Source organism: Hibiscus syriacus, unplaced genomic scaffold (assembly GCF_006381635.1).
Source record: "Hibiscus syriacus cultivar Baekdansim isolate YM2019G1 unplaced genomic scaffold, ASM638163v2 tig00111834_pilon, whole genome shotgun sequence".
Lineage (NCBI taxonomy): Eukaryota > Viridiplantae > Streptophyta > Magnoliopsida > Malvales > Malvaceae > Hibiscus > Hibiscus syriacus.
Genome location: NW_024063192.1, coordinates 807,243 through 829,003, shown reverse-complemented (window position 1 = coordinate 829,003; position 21,761 = coordinate 807,243). Strand labels below are relative to the sequence as shown.

At 33.0% G+C, this 21,761-nt stretch overlaps 4 protein-coding genes across 4 annotated transcripts; 1 reads left to right on the top strand and 3 right to left on the bottom strand.

Annotated features, from left to right (window-relative positions):
- Positions 1-5,191: 5,191 nt before the first annotated feature.
- Positions 5,192-6,880, top strand: LOC120171611 (gamma-glutamyl peptidase 5-like). Its single transcript, XM_039179291.1, has 4 exons — positions 5,192-5,617; positions 6,198-6,353; positions 6,440-6,607; positions 6,698-6,880. Exons 1-4 carry the CDS (start codon positions 5,306-5,308, stop codon positions 6,797-6,799), a joined length of 738 nt encoding a protein of 245 aa, XP_039035222.1. The 5' UTR covers positions 5,192-5,305; the 3' UTR covers positions 6,800-6,880.
- Positions 6,881-8,298: 1,418 nt separating this feature from the next.
- On the bottom strand, positions 8,299-9,971 carry LOC120171551 (coiled-coil-helix-coiled-coil-helix domain-containing protein 10, mitochondrial-like; the record flags this gene model as incomplete). The annotated part of the gene is made up of 5 exons (XM_039179236.1): positions 8,299-8,551; positions 8,781-8,938; positions 9,042-9,125; positions 9,270-9,332; positions 9,926-9,971. Coding segments are annotated over 5 exons (450 nt in total), but the record flags the coding sequence as incomplete, so codon positions are not given.
- Positions 9,972-11,043: 1,072 nt separating this feature from the next.
- On the bottom strand, positions 11,044-16,083 carry LOC120171609 (synaptotagmin-1-like). The gene is given in 13 exon segments (XM_039179288.1): positions 11,044-11,368; positions 11,746-11,877; positions 12,285-12,635; positions 12,723-12,969; positions 13,065-13,141; positions 13,481-13,555; positions 13,787-13,888; positions 14,002-14,120; positions 14,528-14,651; positions 14,750-14,800; positions 14,912-14,934; positions 14,937-15,009; positions 15,736-16,083. Coding segments are annotated over 13 exon segments (1,614 nt in total). The 5' UTR covers positions 15,847-16,083; the 3' UTR covers positions 11,044-11,239.
- A 1,688-nt stretch (positions 16,084-17,771) lies between these two features.
- Positions 17,772-20,633, bottom strand: LOC120171610 (GATA transcription factor 28-like). Its single transcript, XM_039179290.1, has 7 exons — positions 20,155-20,633; positions 19,748-19,831; positions 19,534-19,667; positions 19,329-19,445; positions 19,041-19,146; positions 18,221-18,292; positions 17,772-18,111 (listed from the first exon to the last, which is right to left on the bottom strand). Exons 1-7 carry the CDS (start codon positions 20,440-20,442, stop codon positions 18,001-18,003), a joined length of 912 nt encoding a protein of 303 aa, XP_039035221.1. The 5' UTR covers positions 20,443-20,633; the 3' UTR covers positions 17,772-18,000.
- Positions 20,634-21,761: the final 1,128 nt, after the last annotated feature.

The window sequence follows — 21,761 nt, the reverse complement described above, 5'->3', positions numbered from 1 at the left end:
TTGGAGTAAGCAAACACCGGGTAAAAAACAAGCACACACAATTTTAGGTTTAAATATGTCAAAGGTCACTTTACTATTTTGAAATTTATAATTCAGTCTATTTTATTTCATCTTTTGAATTTTAGTTATTTTTTATTTGAAAATATTGTTGTCTTTCTAACTTATATTTAATTTTTTTAATTGAAAACCTTACAATTTAAAAAAAAGCTTTTAGTTCACTAACCTTTAATATTTAAAAATAAACAAAAATACCATTAATTGAATAATATATATTTAATCATTTATGTTTATAGTTTTTAATGATCAAATTGATAACAAATTTTAAACATAGAGAGAGGGACTTATAATTTCAAATAAAAAATAATAGAAGGACTCAATTTCACAAAAACTAAAGCATAAGAAAAATATTAAATTTTGAAATATTACAAAGACCTATGACATATTTAAACCAAAACAAAAGTTAAACCTAGAGTTTTACTGAAGAGTTAGCATGGTGGCTTTAACCACTTTATTTATAAGATTCCGGTGTTGGAAAATTTGAGTTTACAACTTTGATAGTCGCATAATGTGGAGAGTAACTGCACGCGTAGTAGCCGAGTTCGAAATTCGAATTCGATGGTTCAATGGTCGGCGAGTACAAACTACGAAACACAGATACGCGTTAAGCAAGGTTATACTATAGGTTACAGAATCCTCGTACGGATAAAAGAAAAAGGCATACCGGTGGTTAGGGATGGACACAAGATTTAAATTTGATAGATTCTGATTCGATCGAGTTATTTTTTTTTATTTTTGGGTTTAGATTTCTAGAAAATATGTTTTGATTGGGTCGAATTTTGTTTAGGGTGAAAAATAGATTACTCGACCCAACAAAAAAAATGTAAATTTACCTTATATATTTGAAGATAACTACAATAATAACTTTGTATACATTATTTTTTTTCAATTAGATCCTTATTTTTATTGAATAAAAATAATATTTTTTTAAAATATATTTATTTCAGGTCGAGTTTGAGTTTTATCTCAAAAAATTAGATCGAATTTGGATCAAGTGAAGCCACTATAAACTCAGGTTGGGTCGAATTTCGGATAGAGTTCATATATTTTCGGGTCAGGTCAGATTGACCGAAAAATCGAACGATCCATGCCTAGGATGGCAACAGTTCGAGTTAGGGTCAACTTTTTAGTCAACCCAACCCAAAAAATATGTATCACACTCAAACCCAACCCGACCCGAAAATTACATATTCTTCATTCGACTTAACCCGAAAAATATATATCCTTCATCCAATTCTATCCCGACAAAAAATTTTAGAATATAAATATGTCTCGACTAAACCGATCCGGTATAAAATAAGGAATTAATTAAAATATATATATTTTTAAAAGAAAGTTACATTATTATCTTCGAGTCAGGTCAAATTGTTATTTTCACCATCCACCTAAACTTGACCCAACCCGACTTCAGCCCTTAAAAATTTTTGATCCAACCCGAACCCAAATTTTAAGAAAAAATACGATCATATTAGATCGAAACCATCAGATTGAAGTTAAATTATCATTCCTATCCATGTCCATCCCCAGGGGTGGTCGGCACTCGGCATGTTGAAAATGGTTCCTTAACACGTGCAATTATATGGTTATATGGGGAAGTTTAATATACAATCATCTAAATTAAGGAACAACATAAAATGAGTGAGGTTGAAATTTTGATTAAAAAAATATAATATTTTTTGTTTGAAGTAACCTAAAATATTAATTTTTTTTAATATTTTCGGTTAAACTAAAAATATTATAAAAAATATAATATTTTTAATTACCAACTGAAATGTTATAGAGAATACAATATTTTCGATTGAATCAAAACTATTAAGAAAAAAAATTAACATTTTCAGTTGGGTCAAACTAAAAATGTTATATTTTTTAGGGTTAATTACACGGATGATCATTTATGTTTGTGTTTTGTCTACTTTTAGTCAATGATTTCAAAATACATAAGATAGGATCACCTTCGATTTTATTTAATTAAAATATAGTCACTTTTATTTTTATTTATTTAAGATTTGGTAACACAGATTAACTGTTGTTAAATATTTTTGTATAATCATATATTTGGTCCATGTTATTTACATATTCTCTCAATATAGTCATACTTTTAATAAATTAAAATAAATTTAATCCTCAAATCGGATGATGCCATGTGTCACTGGTGTCACGTGTTGTGCCACATGTCACCATTTGATTGGATGACTAACTTTATTTTAATTTAACGAAACAAAGCAAATTTGAATATAATTTAGAGAATTATTTTTATATTAAGCCTAATTATTTCCCTGATCGACTCTTATCCTTCCTTCTACGACACAACTTAATTAGAACTTTATAACCTAATAGTTCAACCACATTAGCAAATTCAAACATGCTCATTACAAGAGTATTATATCAATCATAATAATCAATAAATTCATATACAAGCAATGACGGATCTAAAAATATTTTTTAGGGTGAGCACACATATTAATTATTGAAATTTTTCGTATGGGTTGACACAAATAAAATTTCAAGATGGGCACCCATAGTAAAATGGACAACTAATATAAAGAAATTCGAATTTTAAGGTAGGCACGTGCCCACCCTGGATATGCTTTGCATCCGCCACTGTATACAATATCTTATACACATCGCTACATTGTAAGAATTTTTATTTGAATAGAAATTGTTAATCTTATTAAAAAGATAATCTTAAATATGAATCATTTCCACCTTTTACTATTATTAAACAATTATTTTAAAATTAATGAAGTATTATGTAAGTGAGTAAAAAAGTTTTTAGTAATCTTAACTCAACATGTAATTTTACTTGATGTTTAACGTATTAACTCTATGCATCGTTAGTGATTCAAATGATAACGCATCATTGGAAAATTTTAAATTTTTGAACGGTTGTTGTGTGGTTATAAAGTAATATATGTTCAGTAAAATTCCGTCAACATAAATCCGTAGTAAATCTTCGGACATAACTGTTTAACTCATAATTTTTAGGAAGAATAACATTTCGTTAAGCCACTGAGATTACTTGATGGGTCAAAATCTTAAATCTCTTTTGTTGATAAATCTAGAGTGAACACGAGATAGCGCATTCATTCAATAACTCTAAATTTTCTGACAATAAACGCTCATATTCATGTATACGCGGTACTTAAACCCAAAATTTAAAAAATAATAATAATAAATCTATTAACTACTAAAAATAATATAAACCATAAAACTTAACTTTAATTTTTCTGTATATTATAAGTATTTAATTTAATCAAGCTATATCGTTCGACTTATTATTAATGAAAAAAATCACTTATATTATATTATTAAATAATTCTAATCACAAATTATTTAAAGGGTAAAATACACAAATGGTCACTGAAGTATGAGTAAGTTTTTATTTTTACCACTGAATTTTCAAAAATAACAAAATAATCACTAGTGTTATCGTTTTTAACAAATTGCTCACTCAACCGTTAGTATTGTCACAGAGATTTGACGTGACATGTTTGATAGCTGAGCTAGCATTGTTTGGCCATGTTGGCACCATTTGACTAGTTATTTTGACTCCCATTTGAAATATATAGATATAGATTCTTTGTGTTTTTGGTTTACTACTTGAAAAAGAGGAAAAGGAAATGGACGCCGGTGGTGCTGTCGCTGTATCTTCTTCGATGACAGAGGAGGAACTGTCTCTGACTGTAAAATGGAACGGAAAAGAGAATACGGTTCAAGTCTGCGGTGATGATTCAGTTGTTATTCTAGAATCCAGTCGGTACTACCACATCTTCTTCGGCTTCCCTATTACCACCTTTCCAGCCATATTCTTCCCCGGCCCAGCATTGGAAGGCATTGAGTCATCGCTGTCATAAACAGATTCATGATTGTCAGCACCTGTTTCATCAGCGTACACACCACCGTCATCTTTCTCATTAGTTTCGCCGTCGTTTCCCTTCTTCACCACCACTTTATTAATTTAGTTTCTTTCCAAACTGATGATACAATATCCTTCCCTCACGCATTTATTCATTTATCAACGTGTCTCTTTAGTTTCTGTTCGTTAACCTCTTTATCTTTGATATCAACAACTTCACCTTGCCCAATATCAAAGTCATCAATAATCTCCAGAATCTCAACCGGACCAACAATACATCTTCGACAATTCCAATCACGGTCATCTTGAGAGAGGGCTTGAGGGAAATTTGAGAGAGCAAAAGGGAGCCATCGGAGAGTTTGTTTCCGATCTTAGGGTATAACAGTATAAAAGCTTCTGTCTTTTGGGTAAAATATTCGTCACCTGGCAGATTTTTCGTTTGAACTCGATCACTGAATCATCATCGCAAACTCAAACAATGTACTCTTTTCCGCTCCATTTTACTGTTGACGTCAGCTCCTCCTCATCATTGGAGAAGATGCAGTGACAACACCGCCGGCGGCCTTTTCCTCCTTTTCAAAAAGTAAACCAAACTAAAAAAATCTATATATTTCTTTAAGTGGGAGTCAAAATAACTAGTCAAATGGTGCCAGCATGGCCAAACAATGCTAACTCAGCTACAAAATGTGCCACGTCATTTATGTGACGGTAGTGACGTTTTTAAACGGTTGAGTGATCGATTTGTTATAAAACAATAATGTTAGTAATTATTTTGTTACTTTTGAAATTTCAGTGATGAAAATGAAAACTTAATTATATTTGAGTGACCATTCATGTAGTTTACCCTTATTTAAAATGTAAATTAAATATTATTTAAAGATGATATGTAAAAATATATTAAAGAGAAATACTAATATAATTTTTTTTGTTATAATTACCAAAAGATATTATTATTTATATTTTAATTTATTAATAATAAAAATTACATAATATAATTAACTGAGATTAAAAATTTATGATTTATAAAAAATATTAAAATTAAATTCAATAATCTAAAATATAAAATATCCGAATCGACCGAGGCCATATTTGTAATTAACGTTACCAAAACCTTACTATAATAAAAATCCAAAACGCTCAAAGTCTGTGCATCCCTATAGTATAAAACAACACCAAGAACAGTGAATCTCACTCTTAATACCTCCCACTCTGAAAATTTTTGAGAGAGAAAATTTTGATCTATTTCCCTCTCTTCCTCTCTCTAAAGTCTCAATCTTTAAGCCTTCAATATATATATTTATATATATATATATCAAGAGAGAGAGGGAGAGGGAACTTGCTTTTGATTTGATTCTGATTTTGTTTTGTTTTAAAGGGAATTTTGAAATTATCATGGGTGGTGGGAAGAGATTTGCTGTTCTTCTATGCGCGGAGGATTCGGATTACGTCAAGAAGAGGCACGGCGGTTATTACGGCGTTTTCGTCGAAATGCTGGCGGAAGAGGGCGAGACTTGGGACGTTTTCAAGGTGGCCAATGGAGAGTTCCCCGACGATGACGGGATCGCCGATTTCGATGGATTCGTTATAACCGGGAGTTGCAACGATGCGCACGGGAACGATGTTTGGATCTGCAAGTTGATTGCTCTTTTGAGCAAATTGGATTCGTTGAACAAGAAAGTTCTCGGGATTTGCTTTGGTCATCAGGTATTTTCTTTTTCTTTCCCCTCCCTTCGAATTCGTGGTTTTCTCGGGAAAATCTTAGCTGTAAATGAATCGTAATCGACAGTTTCGGATTGCATGGATGAAAATCAATCATCTAATTTTGCCTAAACTTTTGTTTTAATATTTTAAATCGAAATATTATATATATATAAATTATTTATTATTACTATACATGAAATTTAAAACTAGTTTTTAAAAATAATTACGAAGAATAATAATTAAATTTGATTTCTTTACCTTCTATTTTTTTTTTCCACTAGAAAATTTTAGCAATATATTAAATGTAAATTTGTGATAGAAGTAATAATTTTAACTTAAATTTTTTATATTTTTTATTACTATGTGATAGATTTAATAGTTTCTCAAATTCGATATTTTTATTATTAACTTGATATTTAGTTGAAGTGCCTTTGATTTTAAATTCGAATTCAAAACACGATATAAAATTTAAAATATAATATAAGTAGATAAATAATTGAATATAAAATTTAAAAACTTGGATAAATACTATCAATATTTTAAACTGAAATTAAAATATAATAGTTTTTGTTATTTGATTCAGATTCTTAGTCGAGCACTGGGAGGGAAAACGGGGCGAGCCATCACGGGGTGGGACATTGGGGTGACATCCATTCATTTGTCATCGTCTTCGTCGAAGCTCTTCTCGTCCCTGAAAATCCCGACCACTCTTTCGGTGATCGAGTGCCACCGTGACGAGGTTCGAAACATCATCGTTCCGTGTTATGTTCGAAACATGTCTACACGTTGCGTTTGAAACATCTTTGTTCTGAACGTGGCTTATAGGTTAGAGAACTCCCGCCGAAGGCGGAGGTGATCGCATGGTCCGAGAAGACCGGTGTCGAGATGTTTAGGTGCGGCGATCATATACTCGGAATCCAAGGCCACCCCGAGTACACCAAAGACATTCTTTTCCACCTGATTGACCGCCTCTTGCAGCTTAGTTTTATCGAAGTACGTACATCGACCGTCGGATCAATTCCAAGCTCATTGATGATTATAGTGATTTGAATCAAGTATCGACAATTTGTATGTATAATGCAGGAAGCGTATGCTGATGTGCTGAAGGCAGGGCTGGTGAAAGTGGAGCCTGATAAGGAAGCATGGAAGAAACTGTGCACCGGTTTCCTCAAGGGTAGGCTATGATTTAGACCAGGTTTTCAAGTCGCGGTCGTGTTTTCGGTCATTTCGGGTTTACAGTGATTGTGGATTCGGAGAATTTTCAATTTTCAGAAAGATGAATTGTAGATAGGAACCCTTTTTTGACAAGTTTTTAAGAGTTTAGGCAGTTTTTGAGAGCTGTGCTTGTTTTTGAAACTTTGATTTTGGTGTGTTCTCTGAGTTAATAAAATTTGCAGGTTTTAAATAATTTCATATTCCACTTTCCACTTAAGAGTTCAAACCTTTTGTTTAACAAAAGAGTTAATTGCACTATATAACCCTATATTACGACTCATTCTAAATCGATCCATAAACTGTTGGTCATTCCAATTTCATCCCTAAGCTATGACTCTCATTCTAAATTGTTCTCCAAACTTTTAGAAGTTTCAAATTCATTCCCAAACCATGACTCTCATTCTAAAATAGTTTCCCAACTTTTGAACGTTCCAATAAAATCCTCAAAATCATACAAAAGTTTGAGGATGAATGCAGAATGTTCAAAAGTTTTGGGATTGAGGGTTGTAATTTGAAGATGAATTTGAAACATTCAAAAATTGGAGAATCAATTTAAAATAAAATCTATGGTAGAAGGATGAAATTAAAATGTTGAAAGTTTAGAGATGAAATAAAGGTTAAAATTTGAGGTTGCATTTGTTTAAAGGACTAGAAGTTAGAGGAAATCAAGAGTTCAAATCTTAACTAAAATAGATAGTTTAAAAAAGGGAGGACAAGGAGTCGAGATATTTAAGAAAAATTAGTAGTTCGAATCTTAATATTGTAAATGGAGACAGATTGAGAGAGTCGTTTAATAATAAATCTAATTTAAATATCGATAGTGCTATAAATAAATGATATGTTAATAATTTTCTCATTTATTCTCAAAATGATATGTTAATAACATATTTATTCCATTTAATAAAGTAAGATGGATGATTAGATGATTAATTTTAACTTTAAAATTAAATTATAATGTGAATAGGATGGGCATGGGTCAGGTTGGGTTTTTGGTCCACCCGACCCGAGAACAAAGGATCTTCCACTCGAGATCCGATCTGATTAAAATAAGATTTCACCCAATCAGAACCCAACCTGATATATAACTTAGAAACCTGACCCGACCCAAAATAATAAAAAAATATTATTTTTATTCAATAAAAACAATGACTTAATTAAAAAAAATTATATATAGGGTATTATTGTAATTATTTTTAAATATATAATGTAAAATTATATATTTTTTCAAGTCGGGTTGGGTGTTTTCACCTTAAACCCGAACACAACCCCGACCCGAACATCACACTTAAAAAAAACCTGACCCGACCCAAATCCCTTTTTTTTAAATCCAACTTGATCGGTTTGGGTCGGGTCGGAACCCATTGGGTTCGGATCCCATGCCCATCCCTAAGTGTGATCCAAGTTGAGCCTTCACATGATAATATCATGGTTGTACCTGTAAAAATAATATCATATACTTAAGATGACACTTCCAATAGTAATATCAAGGTTAAACCCGTAAAAATAAGTATCGCTTAAGAGTATTCATAGTCCATAGATATTATTGAATCATTGAGGGGAAACATAGATAAACAGAAGTCCAAAGCTAACATCCCATGCATGGGCAATAAATGAGGCATAAATTTAGGCACCCAACATTGATCCAGAGTTCCTCCTGCACTCGGAAAGCATATCCATGTAGAATTGGCACTTGCTGATTTCGTTTCCGGAGCTGTTCAGGCACTACAAGGAACACAAACGATCGAATATCAGTATATTTGTTTTGTTATACCTTATACGTTCCGAAGCTGTAAAAACCCGGGATCGAAACCCTGATTTTAACTGCTAGCATTTGATAAAACATGATTTAGATTCAAAGTTCCAAGTCAGCCACGGCATGCAAAACTTCTATGTTTCAATAAACAATAGAGTTATCAAGGAACCGAGTAATAGAGGGTGAAGTTCCACATACGTCTTGGAAAGCCTTAGAGTGTGTGCTGCATGCATCAGAGCCGGTAAAATTATTGGCAGCAGCCTCGTAAACCACAGTTTCATGTTGAACAGTACGAGGACCCATAACAGCATCAACAGCCCTGTGGGCCACAGCACTTCCTGTGCCAAAAGCCATGCCTGGAAAAGATCAAGAAAAGAATCAACTAAAATGAGAATGATGAATCATTATAGGAATAGAAGCAAATAGCCCAGCATCTCAGAAGGAGATCTATTCACATACCCTGAGCTATGGTTGAACCTATGCCTCCAAGAAGGGATCCCCCACCTCCGCTCTGAGCAGGGGCTGGAGGAGGTGCATGTTGAGCTGCAACGAAAGATTATTATACGGAATTAAACATGACACTCAACCGGAGAATCACTTATCAAAATCACATATGCTAAGATTAATCAATCTATGAAACTCCTATCACTACGTAAATCATACACTAAATATAATAACATTAGTTACCAGGTCGAGGCGGTGGGCTGCGTGCCGGAGCAGGACGAGGGGCTGTGCGAGAACCAGACCTTCCTGAAAAATAGAATGAACAAAATGGGAACCAAAGACAAGGGGAGAAATGCAGAAATTCCACAAATAACAGATACAGCATTAACATATAAATCAACAATATTTATCACCCTCAAATCCAAGTTACTTCAATTGTATAACAATGAAACGTTCCAATTACAAGCTCAAACATGAAATAATCACAAGGATAAGAAAACTACTCCATAGCAAGCTCATTTTTTTTTTAAACCTAGATAATTCGACAAAGTATCAGAATGAAAACAATACCAAATAACCCTAGATAAAAAAAATCAAGGAATGAAGAAAACCCTATAAAACAAATGAAATGTTCCAATAACAAGCTCAAACATGAAACAATCACAGAAGGATAAGAAACTACCATATATCAAGCTCAGTTCAAAAAACTATATAATTTGGCAACGTATCAAAATGAAAACAATACCAAATAACCCAATAAGAAAAAAAAATCAAGGAATGGAGAAAACCCTATAAAACAGGTGGAACAGGAAGCTAAATAAAAACAAATTAGAGATAAATTTGAAAAGAAAATGTTTGAATTAAGCATAGATCTGAAAGAAAAGAGAGGAGAAACTAACCAGAGCTTCGGCGAGGTATGGAGGCGGCGGCGGCAAGTTCGGGGTTTTATAAGGAAGGAGGGTTTAGCTGGTTAAGGGATTATTAAGTAAGAGCACGATGACTGTTGATTGCCCAAAAGCTCCAGAAATGACTTTGGTCATATTCTCTTATTAATCCCTATACTATGAATAAGTTATATATTTAAATTTATTATTTATATTATTTTAAATACTTGATATATGAATTATTTATAATTTAATGAGATGGTTTGGATTATATCATAAATTTTTAAAAAAAAATAATGAAATTATATTTTAAACTTTCTTATTAGTCTATGATAATTATAAAGTAGTATATGTTCAAAAAAAATTAATCTATTGACAACTCGTACAAATCCTACGAACCACACTCCTTCGTATATGTCAGGAGTCCATTGGTGACAAGGGGCTCGGGAAAGCTTGAGCCCAATTTCTAGAGTGATGAATATAAGCACAATTGAAATTCCTGGGGAGTTATAAATTTGTATATTGATAAGACCATTCACTATTTTTTGAAGGTAATATTGTTCGAACTCAAAATCTATAGGAAAATTAATATCTTTAAATATTTTATAATTTAATTTGATATCCGAATAATCAAAATAAATAAATGCAAAGTAAATAATCAGTAACAATGAAGAATAATTATTCATATTAATCGTTAAGTCGAGGGTTGAAATTATGGATGATTGTTTAATTTGAATTTTATAAGTTTTGATTAAATTCTATAAGATTAAATTTTAAGGAAAATTAAGTTTAAATCATATCAGGTCAAATATTTTTTAAGATAAAGTCAAATTCAAATTTACTCCGATCAATTCTTGACCACTCGAACAATTAATGGGATCTGAATTCAACCCTTTTTTAAAAAAAAAAATACTCAACCTTAGAATAATAGTATAATTTACTATTACATATTTAAATGTAATAACTGTAATACCCTTATTTTCTATATATTTTTAATTATTTATTTATTTTACCTAAAAAAATAAGAAAGTCTAATACCCCGCCGACCCATGACTATCCCTAATCAAATCGAAACTCGATAGAGTTGAGCATATAAAGGCAAAACATAGCTCAAATGGAAAGGGAAAAGCAAAAACACAAACAAATCATGGTCCAGTCTTCCATTTTTAGTGCTATTATGAGCAGTATTATCACTGTTACATTCAATTAATGTACAGAAAACAAACAAACAACAATGAAGCATAATCTCAAATACAGATCCAAGATTTCAAGGAATGGGTTTTCTCTGTGTCTGTATGTATGGTGTAATCCTGAATTCAAGAAATGGAGTCATTTAGTTCTCCACTGCAACTCGATCTGGATCCGTCCGTTCTTCGAGTCTATCAGATGGTACCTCTCATTGATTCTTTTGTTGCTAACAACATCGGAAAGATTTATTTCGACATACCCTAGTGTTTCCTGTTTCAATACACAATAATCCCGTCAGTCACGTAATTGCGAAAACCGGGAAAAACAAAACCTGAAAATGCCAAAAACAGTTGAAACAAAAACACATATAAGCAAGCATATGTATGAAATATCAGCTATAATTCTATTTACATGAACCGCATAAATCTCAATACAACTCATTCAGTCATCACACATTCACCCCTTGCAACTGATATTAATATCTGATATATGATCTTCAAAATCTCAATACAAGGAAAACAACGATGAAATATGAACATCTGAACAACAATTGTCATGTAATTATGCCTATAGAATGCCAAACTGAAATTTGGCAACAAAATAAATTGATTGCTACGAAACATGCCCGCAATGATGCAAAAGCTCACCTTTGGATGCAGCAGGCCAATTCCCGACGAACTGCTGAGGACTTCCACGTGCAATTTATCGTTAACAGGAGGTTCATCCAGCATAAATGAGAATTCCTCTTCCCACCTTGGATCTCTGTTTTTCTTTACATGCTGTACCAATAAAATTTGAAAAGCATGTCATTTGTAGGAATTACAGAGAGAAAAAAATCTCAGAACCTTATCTTATATATGGTTTCAATATCACAATTATTCAATAGAGTTGAAAGCTTGCTGACAATCTTTGATTCTTTTTCAAATAAACATAAAAATATAAGAAAAGATGTAATTACGAAGGAACCAATGAGCACCCTTGCATGAACTGACAAGAACAGGTGAATATGAAACAAAATAGTGTATATTTAAAATTAGGGTAAAGGTTAAAACAATTTTCCATAATGTTTTATAGGTAGAAAGTTCCTTATAAAACAACCCTTGAACTTTGCAAAAAAATCTAGCAAACAAAAGCGAGATATTAATTTCTTAAAAGGATATTTTAAAGGCTACTGTCAATAATATACCTTAGTCTTTTTCTTCTCGCCTCTAAAAAGAACTGTCACAAATGGATTCGTGTGGTGCTTTCCTTCAACATCTTGCGCCTCGTGGACAATGACTACAAGCACCCCTCCACCATCAGGTGTAGTATCAGGAGCCTTCTGCAGTGATTTTGACTCATCAAAAGATTTTGGTATTTCATCTTCTTTGAAGGGCTTATATGTTAGCTCCACCTCAAGCTGCCCACGCGACTTCTCGTTTTGAGCATCATTTAAGTCCATATTTTTAAGAAGTTCAAGGGTCAAAACTTTGTGCTCATCAGGAGTAAGATCTTTCAAAGGAACCACATTCATTCCCATCTTGTCGTGCTTCCCAACCTGAGAATGCGAAGAAACAGTTAAGGTAACAATAGAAACAAATGATAGAACTTCAAATAAACCGAAGGAAAAAATTGTAAATCTTACCCGCTCCCAGTCATAAACATGAAGCTCCAAGGCCTGGGTCTGGGGATCTTTGACAATCATATTATGTTCCTCATTCCATTCTGGGTTCAAGTTCTTATGTTTCACAGCGGTTTTCTTAGATGTAAGCTTATCCTCAGTTAGCTTTAGTTTAACATAAGGGTCTGATGCACCCATAAGATCTTTTTTCTTTAGCTTCATTGCCCTTATAACTTTCACATGGAGAATTCCTACGGGCCTCTTAAAAGCTCTGCAAGTTCAAATGTATAAGCTAATACCAAAGGAGTGAAAGAAAAAAATACCGATCAAGTGATAATAGAATACGAGAGCATCCTTGAGACATACTTTGATGGATCCAGAACTGGTACTTGCAGGGTTTTTGGCCAAAGATACATGTTTGCAACCTGATCTTTGATGAGCTCCTGCATCACATGCATCCCTTTTTTAAAATCCAAAGAAATAAACTATAAGATCATATAGATAGTGCCAGCTGAGGCCTTGGTAAGATGTTTTCCCTATCTCTACAAAATATGATGTCATCCTTGAAAAAGTTAGCACAAATGTACTCATCACTAACAAAAGGTCTGCCAACTTCTATACTAAAATTTGGGCCTCTAAAAGGAAAAGAAAAAATATGACTTAAACCAATTGAACTTTTGGTAAAAGAAACGCACCAAACATATAATAAAGCCATGTTTATCAAGTACTCGGGTAAGAAACTAGGAAATGAGATTTAGAGGGAACATCATATGGCATTTTACCTGGACAAACCTGTAAAGACCAGGTATGGACATGAGATCAGCCCCGATAAGCTTCAACCCAAAGTCAATATGTGGCTGCAGATAAGAAGACAAATGATTAAGAGAAAAGAGAACTAATCACGATTCATCAAAAAGTCAAAATACTGTGACATTAATTTACTTGTACAAACTAATTACGTCTAAGAAGGGGCAAATTTGACATGGACACAGAATTTGCAGTTAAAAATACTTGGTCAAATGAAACATCAGATGCATCAGAGATTTAAACAATAGATACAGAATTTAATTCCATCCATGATCTCAAACCTTCTCCATCAAGGACACAAAGATATTTGCAAAACAAGGAAAGCTTGGAACCAAAGGCTTTAAGGTAATACGTGGCAGAGCGAATACTTGCAAATCCACAACCTGAAATCATCCAAGCAACACATAATTAACAAACAACCTACTCTATCCTCTCTTAACACAAGTAGTTAACTGTCAAAAAAATATTCTCCTTTATGATAGGACAAAAAAACAACCTGGACAGTTGCCTTTAGGCCAAATGCTTTTACAGAAACAGTAACATCAGGATTTGCAGCCCACTTTATTAATGGTTCCATGATTAACTCCTTTTCTTCTGTGACATACACCTTCATACCTATCAAGAGGAAGAAAAGCAACAAGTTCAGTACCAAATCTGTGGGGAAAAAAGGAAGAAGAAAGACAGAAATTACATACGCTGCAAAATTTAGTTTTGATCTTTTGGACCTTAAAATCTAGGATCACTGGTCCAAGACATTAAGCACTAAGGTCTCCTAAGAGTATGTTGCTTTCACCTATAAACATTTGGGACCAAAACTATAGTGTGCTCATGTGTGGGATGTTTTGTTGGGGAGGGGAGATACCTTTTCCTTCAACTGAGACAAAACTTATCTCAGAATGAGGAGCATATTATTTGGACAAGCATAGATAATGACCATTTTTGTCAATGTGAAAAACCGACTTATTCAACAATTTAGCAAACATCATAACAATTGATCCTAGAAAAGTAATTGATTGATCAACCTTGGAAAGTTGGCGGCAAAGATCCTAATGTAAGCTTTTCAAATTCGACAGCATCAATTTTGTACTTGGGAATTTGCTCCGCTATTATGGGTTCGGCAATATTCTTGGCAGTCATGCAAATGGCCTACAAGGAGTAAGTAAACAAAAATGAGTAAAGATCCAATAACGAACAGATAAGAAGATGTCATTAAAATAGAAGTTTGTTTGGACTAGAAGTCAAACCTTGTCAAGATAAGGCCAAATATATTCCAAAAACTTGTTTATCCAGTCAACCTTCACATACACCACAACAAAAAGAAAAATGCAGTTAACATAGTAAAAGGCAATAAAATATATGTAGAAGGGCCTGGAAGAATGTGACAGAGACTAATGATATTGACGTACACGATCATAATCTGGGTTTTTACCCATAGAGGTATCTCTGGAAGCATCCTTTGTAAAGTCTCTGAGTCTTGCTCAACCAATGGACGGATTTCAGGATCCTGATAAAGCAAACATGGGCCTAAATAAACACCAAAAAAATTGCAAATACAGGTAGCAGGTATAAAATATTGACAAAATGCAGCACATATATGATAAAACATTCTTTCCTTCAGCTCTCCCTATATGTTGTTTTTTCCTCATTTACCATGAACAAATGAAAAAAAATGATTAGGTGAGGCAATGTTACTCAAACTTGGGTGCGTATCTAACACAAATATGTTCAGCTTTTTCCCTAGATTTCACTATTTAGCTCTTAGGAGGATTATATCCCCGTACCCATATTCAGCCATGGTCAAACTTGGGTGTCAGAGGTGGGTACTTCAAGAGAAAAAAAGTGTCCAATTCATCCGAAACGTTGCTTATTATTGTTAAGCTAAGCTCTAGGGACCCTGCTACTAGAATCATAACTAAGTAATATTTCAAACGATGTAAGTGCATCTGTGACTAATCCCATACGATTTCACTAGCATTTGACTGCTACAGCTTCCACCAGTTACGAAAGCCTTTCAAGGGATGCAAAATGACTAAAGAAACAATTCCTAGCACCGTCAATCAGCAACAATAATAGGCATCAAACATTCACGACAAATCAACTTGTTACAGAACAACGAAAGATGCAGAAAAACAATTAAGAATCGAATCTAACAAAGAGGGGCAAGCATAAAATACGTTCTGTACTAAATTTAACACAACATAGAGAGAGAGAGAGAGAGATGAAAGAGTACCTTGACATCGCTAGGCTGAAAGAAGATGAAGAGATAGTAACCGATCAAAAGACCCGCCGAAATCCCAACTCCAAAACCACATAAACCCAAAATAGTACTAAAAAACCCCATCAATTCCAACACAAACACTTAAATAATCCCTAAATCACCAAAGTTTATCGAACTTCAACGAGAACGACTCGCGATTTCGCCGGCGGTGAAAGCGATCGGCGACTTCTGATGGGTTTTTTCTTAAGGGAAAAAATGGAAGTTCAAAATGATGCCAAATGGCAAAGAGAGAAAGATCTATCTATCTATCTATCGGTTGAGTGCTCTTGTTGGGATGTTGGATTCCACGAAGAAACGGTTCTTGGGGTTTGCTGAGGAACCGGGTAATTAAAGTAAGATTAAATTTTATAAGACTGTTTTACTACTACGGTTTGATTAGTCGCAGTTATACCCATCCGTTACTATTTATCGTGTATTTATTTTTAGTATGACAAATGATTCCGGACTATAGGATATTAATTTATTAAGTCTATCAATTATTAAAAGTTATAAATAGTCTTTTAATTATAGAATGTTACTTTATTAAGTCCTTTAACTGTTAAAAGTTACAAAATGGTCGTCTAACTATTCATTATATTTTAAACTCATCATTTTCATTTAAAAAATTAGATGTTATCTAAGTTTGACGTTAACATGACGACTGAGATATAACAATTGTTTGAGATTTTGAGATCATATTTTATCATATCACAATCAGTAGGTTAACATTTCAGCTGAGAATGTCATTAATTTTTTAACAGAAAAAGACAGGTTTGGAACATAATGAGTAGTTGGACGATCATTTTGTAACTTTTAATAGTTGAGGGACTCAACAAAGCAACAATATATAGTCGAAGGATCATTTTGTAACTTTTAATAATCGATGGACTTAATAAAATAGCGCACTATAATCAGGGACCATTTGTGTACTTAAGCCTTACTTTCGTTAATTTTCTTTGATTTTTAATTTATAAAATAAAATATTGACTATATTGAAATATTGTAAAATTAAAATTTTTTAAAATTATATTCAAATTTAAACTAAAATTAAGTATTTCAAACTTATATTTAATTTAATTGTATCAATGTTGGTAATATTTTTTTATTTAAATTTAATTAGCGATAATCACTTAGAATGCTTAAATCTAATAAAAATTAATTACAATACAAATGTAAATAAATAAAATAAAAATCATGCATCTCATAATTAATATATAATTAACTTGAAATCTAGTTTATACAATACATAAATTTCTTGCTTCTTTTAAACTTATAAATTTAAGATAATTATATAAATTTATATTTGGAATTAAGATATACAAAAGTATTAACCAACTAAGATTCAATTAATGTTTATATAAAAAAAAAGTATTAAAAGAGAAGAAGAAAATTAAAAGAAATGAGAAAAAGAAAGTATAATTATCGGTCATATAATAACTTAATTAATAAATTTATATTAATTAAAAATATATATATATTTTTAAGATATAATTGAAAGAATTGTTGTAATTATTTAAGGTCTCGGGATTTGAATATTAGAAATACCAAGGGTGTGAGCGTTCAATAAATATATACTACTCTTTTACTTACCCCAGATTAATGGGGAAAAAATATATAATTTAATTTAATAGTGTTTAAAATAATTATATTTTCATTAGTTTTAATTAAAATTAATTAAATAACAAATAGATAAAATAATTAGTTAAGAAGGGATATATTCATATCTCAAATTGACGGAATAAGTTTCCATTTTGTTCAAAAGAATCCAAGAAAAAGAAAAACTTTCATTTCAGTCACCAAATAGTTAAACCCTTAAGGAGGTTCGACTAGTAAACTATTGAACCCGACATGACTGATAATGAACCTAATCGGCCACGATCCGATACGGTTTGATCATTTGTAGTTGTCGAGAAGACGATACGGTTTGATCATTTATAGTTGTCGAGAAGACGATGAGCAGAGAATTGTGTTGGACAGGAGAAAGGAAAAGATCAAAAACAAGCTGCCATGGAAGAAAATTTTCTAACATAAACACTCGAGTTCTGTTGTTCTTGTTACTCCTAAGTTACAGGCACTGATTAGGCTGTATCTCGCAATCTCACGATTCCGCAATTCGTTACATAAATGAGCGAAACAATGAAAAACCATATATATACCTGTTTTTTACAACAAAGTTCCACATCTGCCTACCAACCAGCTAGTAACATAGCACTCACCGTAATCGACGGAACCGGCTGCTCATCTTTCGGCGGTGACAGTGGAGTTATCTCCGTTCGATGAAGATACAACATCTGTAGGTGCAGTTACAGCCTCCGCGTCGTTAGCTTCAGCATCGCTCTGATGAACACCCCGTCAAGTAACACGATTTAATAAGACTTATAGACTACTTTGGGAAATAACTAGATGAAAACAAGTAATGAATCGCTATGATCGATATTGGTTTATGAGTTGGCAATACCTGCTCGGTGGTCTTCGCAGTCGGATCCTGGATTGCTGCAGTGAAGACCTTTGGAAGGTCTCTCAAAACACCCTGCAAATCAATAGTTCCCAATTGAAAAAAACCAAAGAAAATACAGAAGATTATGGAAGATTTATCACTTTCTGATAGATGGGCTGATTTCTGCAAGTTACTAGACTTCTAGTACGAAAGAAGAATCTCGATGTTAAAATCTCTTAAAATTTTGATTTTATTGCCTGTTCTCATCTAAGAACGTCACAAGATCATTCTGTTTGATCATTGGATAAGAAAATTAGGCTTTTGGCAAACTTGTAAGGTTTGCTTGATTATGCACCCAAGAAAGATGCTTTTCCTATAGTTCCGATCTAAGAAACACGAGCAACTGATAGCAAACCTATAAGGGCCAAGAAAGATTGCCTGTCCTCATCTAAGAATATCAAGAGATCATTTATGTTAGATCATTAGATAAGAAACTTAGGCTTTTGACGAACTTTTAAGGATTGCTTGATTATGCACCCAAGAAAGATGATTTTCCTACAATTCCGATCTAAGAAACTCGAGCCACTGATAGCAAACCTATAGGGCCAAGGATGGTCCATGGCTTCCCCTCTCGACAGGTCATACTCCAGAGATGTGCTGTTCTAACAATCACACGATTTATCATAATCTTGTGCAAGTAAATATCATTAGAATCACAAAGAACACACGATCATCGAAAAGTGTGTGGACTGTCAACCATCACGTGGTATGATCTCTTGAGCCCGCATGCAATCAAGCGAGGAATAGACTTACGAAAGAACTATTTTGTGATTTCACAAACCTTATTTGCCCACTTGAGTCCGCAAGCATTACAAAGAGTCCTTCGACCAGCAGGTCCACGCCGCATCATAGGGGTGGACTTAGAACTAATTCCGCAGTGCCTACATCTACACAGAAAATTTACGCCAAACAGTAGGAAATTAAAGAACATATCTACAGAAGTCCCTTCTACTAGCACACAACAATCGATAGCTGGAGTACAAACTCGAAACTAACATCGTTAAATAAGGTCTAACACCATCCAGTTATACATTGAAAGAAAAACCCGATCATAGGAAAATCTACTCACAAAGTTTCTTGCTCATCTTGTCCAGAACCTGGCGTCCCATTTGATCCCGAAGAGGCTGAGGCTACATCATCGGAAACTGCCTTGGCTGATGTGAACTGTCCCTTGTTGCGTTGCATCCTGAAAAACCACATCTAACATGTTAGAAAGTGGCTTGAAAAAAACAACCTCCAAGTGGAGAAAGTAGAGAAACCGATCATATGAATACCTGAGAGCCACTTCTTTCCTCACGGTATAGCGAATTTTCTTATCAAAGCACCGCTCTTTCCTCTTCTGCCTGAACCGATTTAAAGAAGCAGCCCTCTGTGGTTGAACTGACCTCCCACGAAAGTCACTCATACCCTAGGAGAACACAATAAAAGTACAAAACATGAAACAAAACACTTCCTTGAACAAACCGGAACTGTTAATCTCCGGCATACCCTTTGACTAACAGGAACTGCCCCCATTGCAGGAATGGCTGAAGGGATTTCATATCCACCTAGAAGTAACAATACCGCTTGTACCTGAAAACACCAAACACAAAGAATTACACCATAAATGCAACATAAGAACACGAAGAAATATCATAAACAAACGCACAGCATAACAAGCAGACAAGCTACACCATATTTGTATGTAAATTGAGGCGAAATGGAACAGGACCTTTCTTCATTAGAGTAAAGGCAATTATTATACCTCCCCAAAAACAAAGATGCAGAAACCAATGATTTTCAGCTATATTATTATCACTAAAACATAAAAAAAGGGCTAAATAATGCACCAAATTCACAAATAAATCCATTAATTAATCCAATCAACCTTAACCCAGATGCAGAAAGCAACGAACCTTATCAGGAGAAACCGAATCAAACACATAGACTTCCCCCTGAAATGAGAGGGCGAGCTGATCGGCGCCAGCATTACCGGAACCACCGGGTAAATCGGATCCTTTTCCGTAAATATGGGCATGAGAAGGCTCTTCCATGCCATTATTCATAACAGTAAGAACGCCGCTGTTTTCTTGGTATCCGATCCGAGGGTTATCCACCGATTCTTCCCCTCCACCGCCTCCATCGCCGCTTCCTCTAGGGACGTTATCGTCTTGCTCTTCTTCCAAGTTCTGTTGTAAGTTCATGGCATCTTAATCGTACATGGATATCTGCTGGTGGTTCAAATTCGCCATTCCTTTTGCATCCGAATTATCACAAACTTTTTTACCATAAAAATTTTCAAAAAAGGGAGGGGGAACAATAATTAAAGAAGCATAGGAAGGAATTGAAAACTTTGGGTGAAAATATTTTCCCCAAAAAATAATAAATTTATTATAATTTAAAAAGTTTGTGTTAAGGAAAATATTAATTCAAGTGAAGCGAGAGGAGAAAGAGAAGAAAGAGATTGGAAGAGGAAGGAGAAAAAAGGGCATGACAAGAAAATTAGAAAAAGCCCATCGGAATGATGATATTTACGGTCTGTACCACTGAAAGACACGTGGAAGGGCACCTGAATAAGTCAGATTGACGTAGAGCAACCAGGGTATGAAACTTTTTTTTTTTCAATTTGATCCAGATAATTATTCAAGAAAAATAATTTTCAATATTATTTTAGAAAATAATCTTTAATTTTTAAAATACGAATCCGTCAAAAAAATAATTTTTTAAATCACGAATATGTTATGTAAAAAGTTAATTTAATAAATATATTTATTATTTATTTAAAAAATTGAATTCGAATTAAAGAGAAAGCAAATTTCAGAATATTTATCATTTTTATAGATTTTATAATTTATAAATTTTCTATAATTTTAAATTATTTTCATGTATATATTAATATGTCACGTAAACAATTTGGTGTACGTAAATATCTCATATTAATTATAATTATTTATTATTAATCAATTTATTATTTTCGTGCAAATCTGATTAATTTAACTAAAAATAAAATATTAATAATTAATTTGTGTATATGTTAATAATAATAACAAGGATTAATATAAAAATAAGTGTATAAATTATATCATTTTTCTTAAATAGGTGTCTAATTTTTGTCAATCTAATTGTCTAACAATACAAACGTTACCATTTTAGATGTCCGGATTATAATCACCATTAAAAATTTTGTTAAGTGACATTTGTCGTGTTTTTGTAATTTTAAAAAATCTTATTTAAAATAAAATATATATTTTTCTATAAAAAAAAACTTAAAATATTCTCAAATCTTTAAAAAATCAAAACTTTTAAAACCCTAACTTTAATCTCTTTATCACTATTGCCCGCCATCAACACCGTCAATTGACCAAATATGCAATGACATGTGACCAGTGAACCACCCACAAATAAAACTCTCGTAATTTCACAAGGACTAAACACCCAACTGTGGTATAAATGCAATATTTCATTTTAAACATTCAAATCCTTAAAAGTTACTTAAATCGATCATGATGATCGACCATTGATT

Bases quoted from the DNA above. Each gene is read 5' to 3' on its own strand.
- LOC120171611 (XM_039179291.1), top strand. From the start codon at position 5,306: ATGGGTGGTGGGAAGAGATTTGCTGTTCTTCTATGCGCGGAGGATTCG. The intron at 5,618-6,197 runs GTATTTTCTTTT...TATTTGATTCAG, and splicing joins GGATTTGCTTTGGTCATCAG to ATTCTTAGTCGAGCACTGGG. The intron at 6,608-6,697 runs GTACGTACATCG...TGTATAATGCAG, and splicing joins TGCAGCTTAGTTTTATCGAA to GAAGCGTATGCTGATGTGCT.
- LOC120171610 (XM_039179290.1), bottom strand. From the start codon at position 20,442: ATGAACTTACAACAGAACTTGGAAGAAGAGCAAGACGATAACGTCCCT. The intron at 19,446-19,533 runs GTATTCATATGA...GTGGTTTTTCAG, and splicing joins AGGAAAGAAGTGGCTCTCAG to GATGCAACGCAACAAGGGAC. The intron at 18,293-19,040 runs GTTTGTGAAATC...ATTGATTTGCAG, and splicing joins GACTCAAGTGGGCAAATAAG to GGTGTTTTGAGAGACCTTCC.